This window comes from Myotis brandtii, unplaced genomic scaffold (genome assembly GCF_000412655.1).
Source record: "Myotis brandtii unplaced genomic scaffold, ASM41265v1 scaffold411, whole genome shotgun sequence".
In the NCBI taxonomy this organism is placed as follows: Eukaryota; Metazoa; Chordata; class Mammalia; order Chiroptera; family Vespertilionidae; genus Myotis; species Myotis brandtii.
The window spans coordinates 1,367,607-1,387,371 of NW_005365804.1; the positions used below are offsets into that span (position 1 = coordinate 1,367,607).

Consider the following 19,765-nt stretch of genomic DNA (forward strand, 5'->3'; position numbering starts at 1 on the left):
CTGTCCTGCCTCAAATACCAGGGGCACCCCCGTAATCTACCTGGGACCAAGCCAGGCCGGGAGGGGCACCCTCCCCTCTGCTACCTCCAGTTGGTGCTGATGGCTTGCCCAGAAGTTAAGTACAGCTGTCGGGACTTCAGGGGCGAGGAGGGTCTCAGGAGACCTGCACACAGCTGCTGCTCGGATCCTTTTCCGCTCGGGCGGATGAGCTGCGGCTAATTTATGGTGAGGACGTCACTCTGGATCTCGTGGCTCAGCTGGGTCTGCAAATCGCTCAGCTTCTTCTTCAACCCGGAGAGGGCCGAGAGGACGATGGTTTCGGGGCGCAGGGAGCCACAGGACTCCACGTTGTAGTAAAACCTGAGGCGCGAGTCCAGTGAGAGCCGCCCCAGGGGCTGGTGAGCCTGAGCTGGGCCAGGGCCACCGCTTTCCCCCCTGAGTCTTAACTCCTTTCCCACCAGGAACTCAACCTGGCCCCAGGGTTGACCTCCATCCTCTTACAAACAGTGCTTTCTACAGGACCTCAACGAGGCTACAGTCACCTCACAGATACTGTGAAACCCCCCAAGCACTTCTGTATGGATGTGTCCCGCACTGAGGAGAAAGCGGAAAATGAACGAGCGGGTCGCACGGGCCAGCGTCTCTGTTCCTCCCTAGAAGACTGGTCAGTTTCTGGCCCTGATCTGACCCCATCTTTGGATGCTGCAAACCAGAACAGGAAGAGCTTGGATAACTGGAGGCCCCTCTTTTTCAGTGACTACAGGGGACGCACCCATCTTGGGTTCAGCAGTCTTCAGCCCCTCCTCAGCTTTCTGGAAGCTGGGACATGAGGGAAAGGGTCACCCTAACTGCACCAAACCGTCCGTTCCTACACATCTCACCGTCCGTGCTGGCCCAGGCACTTACCTCTCCGGCTTGCCGTTGGGGTCGTACGGAGCCTGGGACTCATCTTCATCCAGCTCTGAGTACTCGCTCTTTGGCCTGAGGTCAAACACAGGTCAGCACCCGGTTGTTACTGCTGCTTCCGGGCCCCTGTGCCCGTAGTGAGTCTGCCCATCTGGGTCACTAGGAGCCACGGACGTGGACTAGGAGCCATGTCCACTCCACCCCCTCTAACCACCCGCCTTCATCCCCAGCGGGAACCTACCACTCCTCTGGCTTGGGGTACACTGTGTGCCTCAGGGCATTGTCGGGATCATATTCAAAAGCCACCCCTGCAGTCGGGTTCCACTTAGCATGTTCCTTGCCAAAGCCCTTCTTGGCATAGGCGCGGAGTCTCAGCTCCTGGCCCTTTCGCAGCTTGACGATGAGGATGTCTGTGGAGAGAGGTGGGAGTCGGTGCGGGGGCCAGAGAGGCACGGTCCCCCCACATCGACCTGGAGTGCCACTGAAGGCCACACACATCTGGAAAAACAGACCAAAGGCCAGCTGAGGTGACCAGGCAGCACGAGGCTGTCTGGTCTCTGCCAACCAACAGGTCGGGTAGCCATCTGCACACTCACGCCAGCCCCTTACCGTCCTGGTCCACGTAGTCATTGGGGTCGTTATCTCGGTTCCGGGATGTCACCTGCCGGAGCCCAAACAGAGACATTTATTAGCCGCTCACCTCCCAGTACTTCCAGATCACAACCTGCCAACCAGGGGCAGGAGTGCCTACTAGGACCAATCTGTGCTGGTGCCTGTACTCCAACCCGTTTCACGGCTTTGTGACAGTCCTCTGTCAAAACAGTACCGTGCCCTTTTGTTTATTTATTTTAAAACTGATCTGAGAGGAAGGGAGAGAGAGAATCATCGATTGGCTGCCTCCTGCATGCCCCGTACTGGGGATCGAGCCCGGGCATGTGCCCTTGATTGGAATCGAACCCAGGACCCTTCAGTCCACCAGCCGACACTCTATCCACTGAGCCAAACCAGCTAAGGCTATACTGTGGCCTTTTAAAGGGGCCTGGGCGACAGAGGGCACACAGCACCAACAATATCCGCCCACCCCAGGAGCCCAGAATGAGCATGTCCAGGCATCAGGGGTAACATAGGGCAAGGTGGTGCCTTAGGCGAATCCCCCCCAGTCCAGCCCACACAGAAGGAGAAGAGCAAAGGGCCTGGGCAGGGCTGTCCTCAGACACTGACTGGAATGACCCGGGGGCTGTTGGAGATGAGGTCTCGAGACGTGACGTGACGAGTCTGGTCTTCGTTGCACCGCACGTCGAGAGTGAACTCCACCGAGCACTCGGGGCAGAACTCCTCGTACGTGCAGTCCTGAGGCAGGGAGAGAGCAGGCGTGAGTGTGGGGAGGGCGGATCCTGAGCTCTCTGCTTGCGATCCCCAGTTCCTACTGTTTCCTCGTCTAGAAAAGGGCTGACCAGTCTCCAGACCCTTGGGAGCTGTCAATCTGGTAACCTTCTCCACTGCAGGCACTTCCCAGGTTAGAGACAACCGTGTGTGCTGACACCCACGCTCCTTCCACACCCGTCAGCTGCCGGGCTGCCTCTGGGACACGCACTGTTCACATCTCAGCCTGGCCCTGGGCATGTCCTTCCCAGAGAACAGCGGCAATCCTCTAGCTCGGCCTCCATGGACTAGGTGGACTAGCTCGGGAATAGAGTCATTTAAAATAAAGGGAACTAGGAAGAAGTACCTTTCAAATTCTAGGCTACTGACCCTTTCTTAAAACAAAACAAAAAAACTTTATATATACACACACACACATACATATACGCATACATGTGTAAAATAAAGCAAAAGTAGCAAAATATTAACAATTGGCAACAAAGGTCAAAAGTAGATGGACATTTATCATTCTGTTTCTTCAACTTTTCTGCAGATTTTCAGAAAAGCAAAAAAAAAAAAAAAAGGACCATTCCACATCTTTCAGTAAATATAACTAACACTAGAGAAAATTTAATAGCCCAGCCCAGTGATGGCGAACCTATGACACTCATTTTTTGGTTGATTTTTCTTTGTTAAATGGCATTTAAATACATAAAATAAATATAAAAAAATAATTCTTTGTTTTACTATGGTTGCAAATTTCAAAAAATTTCTATATGTGACACGGCACCAGAGTTAAGTTAGGGTTTTTCAAAATGCTGACACACCGAGCTCAAAAGGTTCGCCATCACTGGCCCAGCCGGTGTGGCTCAGTTGGTGAGCATCGATCCATGAACCAGGTCATAGTTCGATTCCCACTCAGGGCACGTGCCCGGGTTGTGGGCTTGATCCCCAGTAGGGGGCGTGCAGGAGGCAGCCGATCAATGATTCTGATCGTTTCAATCTCTCTTCCTCTCTGAAATCGATAAAAATATATTAACAAATTAATGGAAGGCATGGCTAGGCCATAGCGTGTGCCTATCTTTATATGAGATATTGCCAAACGCCTCTTCAGCTGACACGCTGCACACCTGTCCCACCAATATCTGATGTTTTATTTCTTAAAAACAAAAATCTGAAGATGTGAAGCAAATATGGCAAAATGTTAAAATGTGACAAAATGAGAGCATAGTATCTGTTATATTAGCTGCACACTTTGCCTGAATATTTCTTTAAAGAATTTTATATACATATATACATTTGTATTCATAGTACATATCAAATTAGCCACCACAGAAATGACATGCCCTTGGGAATTAGAAGATGGGCCCAAAGCCACCAAAAGGGAATAGTCTCAAGCTATTACCTAATGCAGTCCTGGTGGAGGGATGCAGGTAACCCTATCCTGTCCCGTTCTCTCCCTGGAGGAAGGAGCCAAGTTTACTAGCATCACCTACTGGGTGAGTCACAAATCTGGCAGCCACCAGCACTCCGGTCTCTGGGTGCTGCTCTGTGGACAGGTCTCACTCCCTCTCCTGTCCTCCATCCTCCCCAACCTTCTGCTGACTCCCTTTAACCTCCTAGGCCCCCGTCACTGGGAAGAGATGCCCTGGAAAGCAGAACCAGAACAGATCAGACTGAAAGGGACCAGCCCCCGCTTGTATACATGGGCATTCTAGTGTATTCCCCCTCTTGTGTGACTGATGCCCTGTGAGTCTAATCAATCTGAGGCCCATCAGAACCAAGGACCAAGGCCTGCCGTGGGCTCTAGACAACATCTCCATATTGTCTTTCTAAAAGCTGGAAGCAAAATGTCAGGAAAATCCTTCTGAGAACGGAAGGCCCCTGCCTCCCTGGCCACCCAACCCCCCAGCATACCCGGGAGTACTGCAGCTTGTCCACAATGTCATCGCTGGTGAGGGGGATTAATCCTGGAAGACACAGAAAAGCACTCTGAAGAAGGCCAAGCAGCCAAGCCAAAAGGAGAACCTAGAAGTCCCCTTGGCAGCGAGGAGGCTTCCTCTCTGACACCTGACACAGCCCCCACCCTTCACCGTCCCAAACCAGCACTCACCAAGCCTGTGAGCGATGAACTCGTCGTGAAGGACTGAGGAATTGGCGTCAATCTGAACCCAGTCAATGGCTAAAACGTGAAGGAAGCAGACATGCAGCTTAGCCTCCAAATTCACCTCAAGACTTACCAGCACAGCCGTGGTTCTCAAGATGTAGGAATCGCCTGAGGCATATAAGGAGCAGAGGCCTGGGCCAGGCCGCCAGACCGATTCACACAGCTCTAGGACAGGGTCTAGGAACCTGCATTTTAACCAGAACCACACAAACGCCACACACCACACCCCCCTTCCCTGCTCAGGAGGGGTTAGTGCAAGGTCCCTGTACCACAGAGAAAAACAACGACCTAGTGAACAGTACAGGAGTGGGAACACGTTTCTTTGAGCTGAATATTCCTGTGAGAAGCACGTATGTCTGCTACTCATGCCAACACGAACTCCAAGAACACAAACTATTTGGGTACTTAAATCCTAGGGAAAGCCTCAGAGGTAACACAGACATCTAGCCCATATCTCATTTTACGGTATAATGACTAGATTACCCTTTATTAATACTACTAGGGGCTCGGTGCACGAATTCGTGCATGGGTGAGGTCCCTAAGGGCAATGGGGACCGTGGTTGGCCAGCTGTGGGAGGTTGGCTGTGGGAGCGCACTGACCACCAGGGGGCAGCTCCTGCATTGAGCGTCTGCCCCCTGGTGGTCAGTGTGTTGTCACAGCGACCGGCCGACCAGTCACTTAGGCTTTTATATATATAGATATTACCACTCAATCAACCAATGTTGACAGAATTCCTTCAATGGGCAAGGCATACTCAGTATAAAACCCAGTTCCCACCAGCAATGAGCTAACAGGAGGGGAAGGACTGTATGCTCACACACATTTGATTGACTTAAGCACATTCATTCATTCATTCACATCTGCATGTAAACAAATTCATAGAGCAAATGGCTTTGGAGCCCACATGTCAAATAATAGGTATAAACAACTGGAAATGGAGGTTGGAGGAGGACCAGACACAGCCAGGCCCCGCCTGCTTTGTTCCATGCTCCCTACTGCTTCCTTCCCTCAACCCAAGTCAAACAAGGGCAAGCCAACCTTTCCTGTCTCTGCCCCTGTACACCCGCACCTATCTCTGCCGTGCCCTTGCCCTCTCCAGTGAAGGTTAAAATCCTCTGAGCCTCCGAGATACAGACACGATCACTCCCTCCTGTAGGGAGCGGCTATGGGGTCAACCCTCGGACTGACCTGTGGCAGAGCCACATACAAATCCCAGCTTGGAGGGCAGAGCCCTCCTGGCACAATTAAGCTTGACCTTACAGTCCTCCCTTGTTCCTAGGTAGCTAATGGGCTGTGGGAGGTGCAGCAAGTGCTGCCAAAACAAGGCTTGAGGAACGAAATAGATTTGAAACTCGCGCAAACATGTTGACCACTCCCCTCGCTTTGCTTTGTGTGATCTGACTATAAAATAAAGCTTGGGCTTACAGGCTGGGTCACTGTTTCCTCATCCAGGCACAGTGATCCTACCTGGCCCCAACTGTATTCTCTTGTCTGTCTTCTCTAATCCTTCACCGCCCCTCCTCAGGTTCACCCCTGGCCGTGCTGGATGTGGTTCACCCTCCCTGTAAGCTCCTCCCTAAAAAATTCTGCCCAGATTTCTCTTAAGACCCTTGTCATACTGTGCCTTGTGTTATATTTATGCGTGTCTTATCTCTACCTCAAGCTCTGAAAATCCCTTAGGGCAGGGTCTTCAGATACTTAACTTTTGTAATTCCTAGCTCTAGCCTGGAACATAGCAGGTTCTCACTTATTTGCGGAACTGAATTTGTGGGAAAAGTGGCATTTAGATTTGGAACGTCAGAGCTGCATCACAGTGCAACTCCCTCGTTTTACTCCTGATGAAACTGGGGCCCAGAGACATGAGTGATTAGGCAGAGGACCAGCACACCAAGCTCTGAGTTGAGGTGGGGGGATGGGGGGGGGGGGGGGGGGGGGGAGGTGGAGGATCAACTACCACGTCCTCCCATTTACCCATTTGGCCTGCTTATTTCCTTAGGAGCAGGCACACCTGATGCAGCAGCTGACTTACATTTCCTTTTCCTAAACTCTCTAAGCTGACACTCAGAAAATATTGGTAGTATGTGTGCAAATTTGCAAGATGCCTGGAGCATTGTGGCTGGAACCAGAGCAAAAACAGATCCTCCCTCCTCTAAGCCACAGCACTGGAGCTCGGCTTCTCCCAGTACTGGTCCAAGGCTACCCTGCATGAATGTTGCCCGTGGGCTCATCTTTCCCCTGCACCTTCACTGTGGGCTCTATGAAGGCAAGAACCCTGTGCTATACAGCTAGCTCTGCATCCCCAGTGCCCAGCCATGCCTGGCACTTATATGTTCCATAAATGCAGCTGAAGAAACAGATTCAGAAAAAAGACACCCAGCAGCCCTGATCAGCGTGGCTCTGTGGTTAGGGCGCCGGCCTGTGCACTGGAGGGTCTCAGGTTCGATTCCGGGTCAAGGGCACGTACCTGGGTTGCAGTTTCAATCCCTGGCCCTGGTTGGGCTGCGTGCGGGAGGCAACCAATCGCTGTTTCTCTCTCTCCCCCCATCCCTTCCATTCTCTCTAAAAATCACCGGAAAAAATATCCTCGGGTGAGGATTAACAACAACAAAAAAGACATCTCGCAGCACTGAACACTCCCCAAACGTTAGGCACTGAATAGTGATGACCTTCCTTCATCCCTGCCATGGCAGGTACTAACAGCGTCCCAACGTTACGGAGAAATCGACCGCCCAGTTTCAAAACGTGCCCCGTTTCACAGACACGGTAAGTGAACACAGTATTCGAACCCCAGTTCGCAGACTCCTGCACCCATGCTCCTCACCAATGCAAACTGCGCGTGGACCCGAGTGTAAGTGGCCCCTGGGGGCCAGGGAGGTGGCCAGAGGCAAGGGCTCAGGGTCTGATCCAGCCTCCAGCATCGCTGCTTTCTCAGCGACACTCCCTCCCCCAAACCAGGGCTGCAGGCAGAAGCCCCAGGGTGAGTGGTCGGGGAACCGAAGGGTGGGGGTGAGTCTGGGAAGCGGGGGTCGCTTACCTATAATGGGCACCTCGGCAATGAAGACCCTCCGGATAGAATTGGCCACCCTGAGGGATGAAAACAAGTGGCGTGAGGGCACCGCAGCCTCGACAACCCCCGCCCCTCCCCCCGTTCCCAAAGTGAAAGCCATGGCACGGCGCAGGGGACCAGCAGACTCGGCCCGTCCCCCTCCACCCCCGGCTTCGGCCCCCGGCTTCCCGTAGCAGCCTTACGCTAGGTCCGTATTCTCGATGATGAACTTGACATTCTCGTCGGTGAGCTCCGTGATCCGCACGGTGGGCTGGTTGGCATACGGCATCGCGCTCCGCCGCCCGGCGGGCCGCCGGCGTCAACCAATAGTTATCTTTTTAAAAAATATATATTTTATTGGTTTTTTACTGTTGGGGTCCAACCCCAGCAGGTCCAGGGGTCCCCAAAGGTGTGGACGGAGTCGGTGAAGAAGGAATGAGTCGGTCAGCGCGGCCCCCACCGCTTCCTCGGAGACGCGCCCACAGCACCGCCTACTGCTCGGAGGCCGGGACTGCTCCGGGCTCGTGGTTTCCATCCCATCACCTGGTTTCAATGCACCAGTTGGTGATTTGCCAAATCTAGGATGGTGTTTTGGCAAAACACGCATACACCCTTGACTCAACAATAACGCTTCCAGGAATTCATACTGCAGAAATGCTTAAAGTTTTAAGCAAAGATACATTTACAGGGATGATCATTGCAGCACAGTTTGTAACATCAAAAAAGAAACAAAAGTAATTGTCCATTGAGAGGCCTGGTGAGATATACACACATAGGAATACTATGTCTTTTAAAAGAATGAAGTTGGTACATTTATGGAAAAACAAAAGTGTACTTTAGCCAACTATACTTGAATGGTAGGTAGATACCCTTTCCCTTCCCACCCGCAGCCTGAGCTGACCAATACAAGTTAACCAGACTTGCAAAAGGAGCCCAGCCAGTGGAGGCCAAGAAAATTATTAAAGCTAGATTGGATCACTGAAATGGTTAGCAATAGACAAGCGAAGCCAAAGGAGCTAACGGTGAGAGGAAAGGCCCCTGTCACGCCCATTTTACTGATGGGAAGCCTGGGCCCAGAGATGCAGAGCTGTCATATTGTTAGGCAGCACCAGGCCCAGAACTCAGCCTCAAACCCTTCCCACACTGCTGTCTCTCTCTGGGGTCTTGGATACCTGCCATGGTCTGGATGAAAACTAACTACACAACAGTAAATGGATTCAAACATATTTATTATTATTATTACAGAGTCTAAGTTCACTAATAAGCCTGCACGCACGCTGGTGTAATGCGACACCAGGCCTGAGATCACACCCCGGGTCGGGCTGTGAACCACTGTCCAGCAGGCACCTGTCTCATGTGGCAGCTTTCTGAGGGGGTCCCAGGTGCAGTATCTCAGGCTGCTGGAGAGGAAAAAGGCCGCAAGGGACACTTCTGGGTGCACGTGCCTGTGCTGTGCTGTGCTGTGGATCAGCTGCCACAGGGGTAGCTTGAGACCCTGACTCTGACCTGGGAGTCCCAGAGAGCATTCTAGGAAGGTTAAGATATGACCAAGGTGCCTGTGAGACATGACAGGCCGTGCTGGTTTCTGTGGCTTGAACGCTGGATGAGAGCCTCAGTTGTCAATCACACAACTGCAGAAAGACATCAGGAAGCCGGCTTGGTACTAGGAACTGAGGAAGTGGCCCACTCCCAGGCTACAACTGTATCATCAAGTGCCCTGTGGCTTCCAGGTGGCTGTGGTGGTGACTCAGAGTCCTGTCCTGTGCTGGCACTTCATACTGTTCAATGTCCTTTAAATATATCCGCAGGTTTTCTTCTGGGCACGCTAGCTTATACCCCTTCTTGCTCACCGGCGCTGGTTCAGACCTGTCAGGTTCTTGAGCTGAGAAAGGGGTGGAAACAGAGAGAGTGCTAAGGCCTTGCCCTGCCCCAGGAATTCCATGGGAGAGGTCAGGATTTTCAAAGCAGCACACGTGGCTGTGATGTGATGTCCTGGGGTCCAGGGAGTCAGCCAGTAGAAAATAAAGAGGTGGGATATTTGGAATCAAGAGAGTTGGACTGCACCGCTGTCAGTCTCACTACTTAAGCTTTCCATTTTAAGGCTACAAAACTACTTGGGGTCAGGGATACATTAAATAAACAGCACAGGGCCAGAGTGGGATGGGGGAGGGCAGGGATGGGCAGGGAAGTACCCACCGTCACTGCTGCACCCATGAGTCCTTGCACCAGTGCCTCTCCAGTGGACTTCACCTAGAAGGAGTCAGAGTCAGGTTCTCTTAGCCCCCACCACAAGCAAAGGTGAGACAGGTAGGACAAAGCAGCAGGCCTACTAGTCCCAACAGGTGGAGTCAAGAGGGCTGTGTACTGGAGGAAGAGCCTACAGACAACACAGCCGCAAATGGGCCAAGTGTGGCTCTTGGAGAGGCTGCTATGAGGAAGAACCAGCCCAGCTCCCTAGGAAGGCCCTCAGGACTGTCAGCTGAGGCCACAGGGGAGCAAGAGAAAGACAGTGCCCAGCTGTGACCTGAGGAGGAGGGGGTGCCTGGTGAGGAGGCTTGCCAAATGGCTAGCCCCACTACCTGATTGGCAGTGTGGCCCATGTTCATTGCATCGTTAATCCGGTTTTCCAAGAAGCGCCAAGTGTCCTCGAAGTCTGGGGAGGAGTCCTGCATCATCACCAGCTCGGTTGTGTTGTAGATAGCAGCCAGCACGGCCCGGCGGGTGTACCAGTTGAACTGCAAAGAAAACCACCCAGGCAGGTGGGTCACCGCTACTGCTGCGGGCAGGGCAATCGGGGGTGGTTTCTGCCCAAAGCCACAGGCACGCATGGGCTTCCTCCTGACTTCTCCTTTCCCTCACAGATGGAAAGATACATATGGCTCTCTGGACAACACTATTGTTCCACCACATGGCTGTACATCAGGATGACCTGGGAAATTAAAAACGCAAGCTCCCAACCTGGCCGGATGGCTCAGTTGGTTGGAGCGTCGTCCCATGCACTAAAACAGTGGTTCTCAACCTTCTGGCCCTTTAAATACAGTTCCTCATGTTGTGACCCAACCATAAAATTATTTTCGTTGCTACTTCATCACTGTAATGTTGCTACTGTTATGAATCGTAATGTAAATATCTGATATGCAGGATGGTCTTAGGCGACCCCTGTGAAAGGGTCGTTCGACCGCCAAAGGGGTCGTGACCCACAGGTTGAGAACCGCTGCACTAAAAGGTTGTCAATTCCAGTCAGGGCACATACCTAGGCTGTGGGTTCGATACCTGGGTTGGGGAGCGTACAGGAGGCAACTGATCCATGTTTCTTTCTCACATCCATGTCTCTCTCTCTCTCTCTCTAAAAATCAATAAACACATATCCTCAGATGAGGGTTTAAAAAAATGTTTTAAAAAAAGCAAGCCCCGGGCCCAACCTCTTAGCGTTCAGTCAGTGGGTCCGAAGTGCTGGAGGCTGGAGTTTACTAAGCACGCAGGTGACTTTGCTACATCTGGTCCTTTTGGAACTGCTGGTGAAAAGACTAAGTCTTAGGACATCTAAGTGCTGGGAGGCTCTGTGGTCAGCCAGTTATGAGCAAACTGTAGTGTGTCCCACGGCAGGTGACGGCAGAGCGAATCACGGACCGATGAGAACAGCGAGGAGACGCTGAAAGGCAAGTCCTTTAGTGACGCCGACTGTCCTGGGAAACTGCTCTTCAGAACACTGGCTCAGCTGCTTCGTGTTTTATTCTTTTAATTTCTTTGCTTTCTAATTTCATTTTGCTACCATCTCCGTTGCTGGTATATTCCCGCAGGGGGGAGTTTATTAAAGCACTATGTTAGAGCCGGGGTAGGGGGAGCATCTCTTTGCCTCCCCAGCCTGGTTATTAATTTCTTTTTATAAAGGTATACATTTTAAAAACTTCCTTACAGAAACATAATAGCATTCACAAGTCATATTCTTTCCTGGTGCCTGTTTAAAGGCTTATTGATTTCTTAGCAAAGCAGGCCAAGATGGGCTGGGGGTGGGAGTTTCTTTTTAAAGCAATGGTGTCTCCATGGCATTAAAAAAAAAATCAGTCTCATGAAAGTCACACTGAGAAATTCTGCTGCAGAATATAAATTTTAGGAGACGGGGGTGGGGGGGCATTATAAAATAGCAGCCCAATCACAAGGCCCTCTGACGTCTTTTGTCACCACTGCAGGTTGGGAGGAAGCACCACTGGTTTGCGACTGGAGTATTGGTTCCTGTCATGGGCATGACCTAGATCCCACTGTGGCTTGTAGAGGGCCCTCCCTCATACCTCAGCCTCTCCTTACCAGGATGGGCATGGCGCTGCAGGCCCCTGAAGGGATTTGTGATCAAAGAAATTTCACAAACTTGTTGAAGAAATGCTCAACCCAAGCTTTTCCCGGCACCCTGAGGGCCTGCAGAAGCACTCACGTCAGTGGACTGGTCCCCAGCGTAATGCCACATGTCGTCCACCATGCTGGTGAGCAGGCTCAGGCTGGCCGGGATGTTGTGAGGGAGCATGAGGATGCTGAGGGCCTGCAGGGAGAGTGACAGGGGGATAGGTACAGCACACAGGGGACAACCGCGCATGGGTGGCTGGTGCCTCACCTCTCCACTGACCTACGTGAGGGGGCTTGCCCAGCTCGCATCTGAGACCCACCTCCCACCCCCCAGCAGCTAACAACCCTGACCACAGCCGATGGGGACCAGGGCCCATCCTCCCCTCCTGGCCCAATCAGATCCTCAATCCCCAGCATGTGGACTTGGGAATGCAGACAGCAGAGGGTCTGGCCTGGTCTGAGTACTGAGAGTGAGGATGAGGAGGTCACATGGAGGAAGAAGCAGAGATAGGAAGGGAATCTGGGGGTGGTGTCTAGGTCCAAATTCTAGGTCACATTCCTCCTCTTGTCCCACTGCACCTCAATAAGTTCCTCCCCATGACCTTTTGCTCAAGTTGATTTGTTATCTGAAACTAATCCTTCAACGAATACAAGCAATGGCACAACCCAGACTCCTCCATTAGCAGACACCACCTCCTGACAGTACAAGGTCTTGCCACTTTGACAACTTAAGTCCTTGGCCGGGGCCTCTGGGGTTTGGACAGAGAGGTCCTGGATGGGCTGGGAAGTGTCCTCTCAGTGCAGGAGCCCAGGAGGAAACGTGCTGCACCAGCAGGCAGCCAGGCCTAACGCACTCGTTTTTATCCCCTGAACCGTGAGGCGGACGAGTCAAGGCGCCAGGTCTGGAAATCCAGCAGCAGCACAGGCAGGAGGCAGGCCCAACTTGGCCGTGCTCCCTACACACCCGGCCTGGGTGTTCACGTGTCTGTCCACTGACTGACTGAAATGACGTGTTCAACAGAGTCCCAGCTGGGTGGGGGCACCAGATGGCTCTGCGTGCCTCTGATGTGCTTCGACTTGACCTGCTTAACTGAGAGCAAGGCCCACCCTGTGACATGCTTTGAAAGAGGAAAAGGAAGCTTCAGAGAAGGGCAGAAAAGCCCGTGGATAAAAACTCCAATCCTCAAGCCTCACACTGAAAATCTGAAAAGAAGGCCAGTCCCCTGAGATATGAAACACGACAGGCCTATTCACGACAATGGCCAATACAATCTGCTGACTTTTCTCATCTCCTTCATGGACTCCTATTCACTGAAGACCTGCGGGCACACTTGAGCCACCAAGGCCCCCCGCAGGACGCGATCCGGCACCCAGGCCACTCACATCTCCAGGGACCGAGACACAGAAGGCTCCGAGTTACTCTCTTTGGCACCCCCCAACCTGAAACCTAGCTCGGCCCCGTGCCCGGAGCAGCCCTGGGCCCGTGGGGTCAGTGAGCTGAGGCCTGACAGTGCCCAGTGCTCCGAGTGGAAGGTGCTGGCAGTTATCCATCTGAAGACATTGTTGCCCTGGGGCCTGGATATGGACTGTACCCGGGGCCAGTGTTCAATGTACGGGATCAGCATTCTCAGTCTGGTCTCCACTGCGTCCCTCAGGAACTGGTCTGTCTTCCTCTTCCTGGAAGAGGGAGAAGAAAACATGCGTCTCTGGGTCAAAGGCATGGCTCGGTGCTAGCACAGGGGGAGAGGCCGGCTGGCTCCGGGCACTGGCCTGCCGACAGCTGTCCAAGCCAGGCGGCTGCCTGTGAGTCAGTCCCCTGGATGCAGCAGGGCTGCTGAATGCCCCTCTTGGCTCTGCTTGGACTGACCTCCTAGGGACAGCTGGTGGGGCCTGAGTCACTCGAGCCTTAGCTGCCACCCCGAGCGACAACGCCACAGGACTTACTCTGCCTGGCTCAGCTGTACCAGCTTCTGCTCCTCTTCCAGCACCTGGGTGAGCTGAGCGTTGCACTGGGTCACAAAATGCAGGATCAGCTCACTGCCATCGTTCCCGAACATGTTGGCTGCTGCACTGGAGAGGCCCAGAGACTACGGAGGAAGAAGAGAGCGGTGGCGGCAAGTGTAGTGGACATGTGCTCCCCGCTCGCCACTAGTGCCTCTTCTAGTAACAGCAGCTTTGTTTGCAGGGGGCCACCCCACTCTTCATTCTTTATCCGTGAGACGTGGGTGAAGCTAACCACACTCCATCAAGCCCCTGGTGTGCTGCAAAGACTTGGACGGGAGTTCACAGCGCCATCTCAAAGATGCGCACGCGAGCAATCCCAGGCCTGGAGAAACCGCCTTGGGACTCTGGCTAGGACGGATGGGAACGAGGAGCTCTCTCCACGGGGGCTGCCGAGCCACTCCTAGTCCTGCATGGGAGGCCCTGCTGATTGACAGTATAGCCAGGGTTACATACATTATCCCCTGCTGCTGGGAGCACAGAGAGGAACTCGGAGCAGATATGCTGGAGAGAAAGTCCCCAGCCCCACAGCCCAAGAATGTTGTGCCCAAGCTACTTCCAGACTTTTGTTACTAAATGACCCAAAACACTCCTCCTTGCTTGAGCCAGTCAGAGTGGAACTCTGACACTTGTAACCTGGAGGCCTCACTGACATAATAAGGGGCTGGGGAAGATGCTCATAATCCTTTCCCTTACCAATTCACTTAATTTCTCTCTTGGAAATTGAGTCACTTAGTTGTTCAAAAAACAACAAGACCCTGACTGGGTAGCTCAGTTAATTATTGCCCTGATAAGCCAGGGTTGTGGGTGCGATCCCTGGTCAGGGCACATACAAGAAGCAACCAATGAATGCATCAATAAGTGGAACAACAAACTGATGTTTCTCTCTTTCTCTCCTTTCCTCTCTCTAAAATCAATAAATAAAAATGGAAAACAACAACAAAGCTATCTTTAATGAGCTGTCAAGAAGTTAACAAAGCCACAAAGATCCCTGCTACTCCCCATCTACAGCAACTGCTGTGCATCTGCTGGAGGCAGAACCCTGACAGCAGCAGAGACAGGGGGAGAAAAAGGAACAAAACAAAAACATTAACTAGGAACTCCCCCTGTGGGGACTGGGGAAATGCCTCTCTTTTGGTGGCAGTACACAGCCCTTTTGGAGGGCAATCTGCCAGTCTATTCCGATGCAGGAGCAAATGTATTAGACTTACTGAGAAAAATACAGTGTGGTTCTCCCAAGTGGTGCCTTGTTGGGCGTTTTCAAACACCGTATTTCATCAAGTCTAAGATGCACATATTTCTCATTTTAAACAATCAGTGTGAATTGTACAACTGATGATGCGTCACAGTTTAAAGGCAGCATTTATCTTTTTCAGTGATGCATACAACAATGTTGCTTCTTACAACAACTGGCAACTTAGAGTCAATGAAATGTGGTCATTTTTGTCATAGGCAATTCTTTACATGGGCTGCCTTTAGAACCTTACTCCTAAGAACCAACTCCATCTTATATTCTTTTTATAGTAAAAAGCAGTTTTATAATGAACCTAGTTTCACTTTACTAATAAAGAGCCGCCCCCTGCAAAAAACACACACAAAAAACACACCCAGAAAATCCTACAGGGGTGAGGGTTCTAAGCTGGGCTGCACTTTGGCTGATGTAAGGCCTCTGCTTTGGCTGATGGAACTCCCTCCCGGCTGATCTTGGTCAGGCTGCCCCGCCCTCACCTACACACACCTGGGCTCCTTCTGCAATTGCCTCTGCCGTCCACCCATGGGCAGGCACGAACTCCAGGGCTGCTGTCAGGATGCGGTGCTGCAGCTGCTCCTCACTCTCATGGTCCTCCTCCTCGTCGCCGGCCTGGTCTGTGTACCTGAGACCCAAATCCGAGGGAGACATGGGGACAGAGCCCTGCACACCTCATCCTCCTGCCTGCTGCCTCGAGTGCAAAATGAGCCTGACCAGAAACCATAGCTACTAGTTAGTAAGCATATCATCCTTCCCCTCCCGTATGCTCACTGAGAGCAGGCAGCAGTGAGCGAGGACGTCATGCCATAGGACACATGCTCCTGCAGCTCCCAGGATTCCCTGTTTCTAGCCCTCAGCACAGTTTCTTTATCTGTATTTGCACCAGACGGTAACACCATGAGGTCTGAAACAATGGTCATATTATCCACAGGGTCTGGCACAAAGTAGATCCTCAAAAAAATATCTGTTGAACTGAAATGAAAAGTATGTTAATCAGGAGACCAGAATAATGACTGGGGATACTTAATTTCAGAGCCAGAGGAACTTCTCAGTGGTAGGATTAAGAAAAAAATATCTAATGGAAATGGAAATTATGTTTCTAGAGGACAATTTGGCCCCACATATGTAACAAAATGCTACATGTGCATATCCTTTGACTCAGTGCTCCCATTGCTGAGAGAATCACACACTTTATCACATTATTTTTCATACCAGTGAAGGAAATCTAAATATTCATCAATAAAAGATAGGTTAAACAAACTTTGGTACCAAAGTTTGCTGGAATATTATGCAATTACTAAAATAATGACCGTGAAAAGACATTAAAAATGTATAGAGTGAAAAAACAGATTCTGAAAGAGCACATATAATTAATCATTATGACTGTTATTTTAAATCCTTATCCAAGGATGTTTTTATTGATGAGAGAGAGAGAGAGGGGAAGGTAGATGGAGAGAGAGAGAGAAACATCAATGTGTGAGAGAAACATTTGAGAGAGAGAAAGTAGATGGAGAGAAAGAAACATCAACGTGTAAGAGAAACATTGATTGGTAGCCTCCCATAGGTACCCTAACTAGGGATCGAACCAGCAGCCTGGGTATATGCCCTGACCCGGAATTGAACCCTTAACCCGTCAGTGCACAGGATGACGCTTCAACCAACTGAGTCATAGAGGCCAGGGCTGTAATTAACCATTATCATATACGTAAGTTTACATATGAAATATGCTTACAGAAACATCTAAAAAAGATAGTAACAAAAATGTTGGCAGAGTTATTTCTGGATCTGTGATTTCCAGTCGGTAGCCTCCCATAGGTACCCTAACCAGGGATTGAACTAGCAATCAGGGTATGTGTCCTGACTGGGAATTGATCCCTTAACCCTTCAGTTCACAGGATGACGCCTTAACCAACTGAGCCATAGAGGCCAGGGCTGTAATTAATCATTATTATATACAAAAGTTTACATATGAAATATGCTTATAGAAACATCTAAAAAGGTAGTATGTTGGCAGAGTTATTTCTGGATCTGTGATTTCCAGTAATTTCTGCAAACTTCTTTGTATTGTTTAGATGTTTTACAACATACAGGCACCATTTTCATTAAAAAACAGGAGGTTCCTTTCAAAGATAGTCTTGATAATGATGAAAGGTGAGAAAGAAGAGAGGAGAGAGGAAGGAGAACAGATGTACCCAAGCATGCACAGTGGCCAGAAATGGGTCGACAGGGTTCTGGTGCCTACCTGGGGGGTGGACGAGAAGACTCCGGACTGGGTTCTTCCGCCCCCTGTGTCTCAGAATGTTGCTGAGAAAAGGGAGGGGGAGGTCGGTGCTTCTGCTCATCTGAAGCCCTCAGCTGCAGAGCTGACGCATGGAAGGCGCGTGGCGCCAGGGCTGGCTGGCAGCGGGACACTGAAACAGAAGCGGGACTGGTCAGTCGGCGACACTCACCAGAGAAGACCCTTTGAGACCTACCGTGGTACAAGGGATGGGGGAGAGTAAGAGGGCAGCGTCCCCTCCAGCACCACTTATCCAAGTGTTGGGTCTCGGGCAAAATTCAGGGTAAATTGGCAACTTTGAGACATGACGTGGAGACAAGAGTCTGAGCCAGAAAACAGAAGACCTGCTTCTAGGCCTGTTTCTATCATTTGTTAGCTGTGTGGTAATGGGCAAGCCATTTCATCCCTGTGAGCGTGACTTTAAAGTAGGCAAATTAAGAATAATAATTAAGAAGAATAATCTCCATTACTTGCTCCATGGGAGTGGGGCTGAAACAAAAAGTGACAGTGACTTGGAAATGTTTCATTTTTATACTAGAGGCCCGATGCACGAAAATTCGTGCAAGAGTAGGCCTTCCTTCCCCCAGCTCCGGCTTCCCTCCTCTGGCTGCCAGCAGGCACCTGGGACCTGGGCCCGGGCTGCTTCCTTCCGACCACTGGCAGGAACCTGGGACCCGGCTGGCTTCCCTTGGGCCACCCACAGGCACCCGGACCCGGGCTGGCTTCCCTCCGGCCCGGCTTCGTCAGGAAGGACGTCCGGAATGACGTCCGGTTTAATTAGCATATTGCCCTTTTATTACTATAGATATTATGGCTAGAGCACTGGACTAGAAATTAGAAGGTCTGAGTACTGACCCCCAGTGTTTATATGATGCCTGCTTTCTCACCTGCAATATTGCAACACCCCCTTCATTCACATTAGGAAAGGGCTTTTGGGAAAGTACCACTTCATACTTTTTTTCTTTCCCAACAGTGTATTATAAAACATTGCAAACACGCAGACAAGTTGAAAGAATTGTGGCACGAATGCCCTTATATCCACCATCCAGATACTCTATATGTAGCCATCACACTCTTCCTTTAATCCATTTTGTATTTTGATACATTTGTTGCAGACCTCAGTATTCTTCACCTCTAAACATTTCACCGTGCCTCTATGAACTAGAGTTTAATATCTTCTGTTCCTTTATTGAGCTATTTATATACAATGAAATGCAAAAGTCTGAAACGTGCCAATTCTGAATTTTGACAAATGCACTTATATAACCTGAACCCCCATCTAGAGGTGATCACCTCCCTGCAAGGTCCCTCATGTTCCTTCCCAGTCGTTCCCTACCCACAGTTCTGAATTTTCCCGTCTAGTTTTTCCTGTCCTAGCACTTCATCTAAATACAACCGTACAGCATGTCATTTTTATGTGACTTTTGTTGAACACATTGTTTAGGTTGAGCTATGCTTTTTGTGTAAACCAGCAGGTTGCTTTTTACTGCTGAGTAGTATTCCGTGAGGATACACTCTTCTGTGGATGGACACCTGGGCTGGCTCAGGGTTGGCTATTATCAGTGAAGTTGCTACGAACGTACTTGTACAAACCTTGTTGTGGACATAATGCTTTCATTTCTCCTGGTATTTGTAAATACTTAGGAGTGGATTTGCGGGGTCACAGGCATTGCTTTTACTAAACATCTTTCGTTTGGAGTTTTGTATAAACACAACAAAAGGGCATCATTTAAAAAAAAAAATCTATCGGGCCCCTCGGGGAACAATGATTTAAAAAACACAGCACGATAGGTGTGAAAACACCTGCCTTTTAGTGTATGTATAGAAAGAAGGGAGCGACTATCCATAATACGTTGAAAAGGACAAGGGAGGTTCTGAAGGAACTCCGAGGAGCCACTGTGATGTAGGAGAGTTTAGGTGAAATGCAGGAGAATGTTTATTATGTTATTAGCTATGTATTTTTGTCAATGTGTCACATTGCGTCTAGTAGTCCATTTATGCCAACGATACAAAGTTTCCTCTTTTAAGTAAACGCCTGTCTTTTTAAGAACTCGGATGTATAAACAAAACTCCTGACTACATAGCGGCCAAGGTGGCACAAGGGGATCGCAGAATTACCGACGTGGGGGGGCGCTGACTGACCGGAAACGGAGGCCAAGGTGCTCTCTCCGGTCGCCTCCACCTCTGTCCCCCGTGTTCCCGGCCCTGGGCCCTCGCAAGGGACTTAGGAGACGGGGGCCGAGTTCCGCAACCACGAGCTGGGTGACCTTGGGCACCCACAGCCCCCTCTGGGGCTTCGTTAAGCCCATTAAATGGGAGTGAGAGGCCCTGCTCCGCGGCTCTTGGCCCCTCGCATCTGTTGACTCGGGGCAGAAGCCCAGCCAGACGGCCCGTTCCATCCCGGGACGCCGGCGGCC

The 19,765-nt window shown here is 50.8% G+C and overlaps 2 protein-coding genes across 2 annotated transcripts; both read right to left on the reverse strand.

Moving 5' to 3' along the window:
- Positions 1-6: 6 nt before the first annotated feature.
- POLR2C (polymerase (RNA) II (DNA directed) polypeptide C, 33kDa) lies at positions 7-7,802 on the reverse strand. Its single transcript, XM_005873517.1, has 9 exons — positions 7,686-7,802; positions 7,471-7,520; positions 4,382-4,450; positions 4,186-4,238; positions 2,128-2,256; positions 1,516-1,567; positions 1,148-1,316; positions 907-981; positions 7-360 (listed from the first exon to the last, which is right to left on the reverse strand). Exons 1-9 carry the CDS (start codon positions 7,769-7,771, stop codon positions 216-218), a joined length of 828 nt encoding a protein of 275 aa, XP_005873579.1. The 5' UTR covers positions 7,772-7,802; the 3' UTR covers positions 7-215.
- An 892-nt stretch (positions 7,803-8,694) lies between these two features.
- On the reverse strand, positions 8,695-17,626 carry COQ9 (coenzyme Q9; the record flags this gene model as incomplete). The annotated part of the gene is made up of 8 exons (XM_014545522.1): positions 8,695-9,364; positions 9,679-9,732; positions 10,062-10,217; positions 11,912-12,016; positions 13,413-13,497; positions 13,765-13,907; positions 15,560-15,695; positions 17,313-17,626. Coding segments are annotated over 8 exons (1,029 nt in total), but the record flags the coding sequence as incomplete, so codon positions are not given.
- Between the last annotated feature and the right edge of the window lie 2,139 nt (positions 17,627-19,765).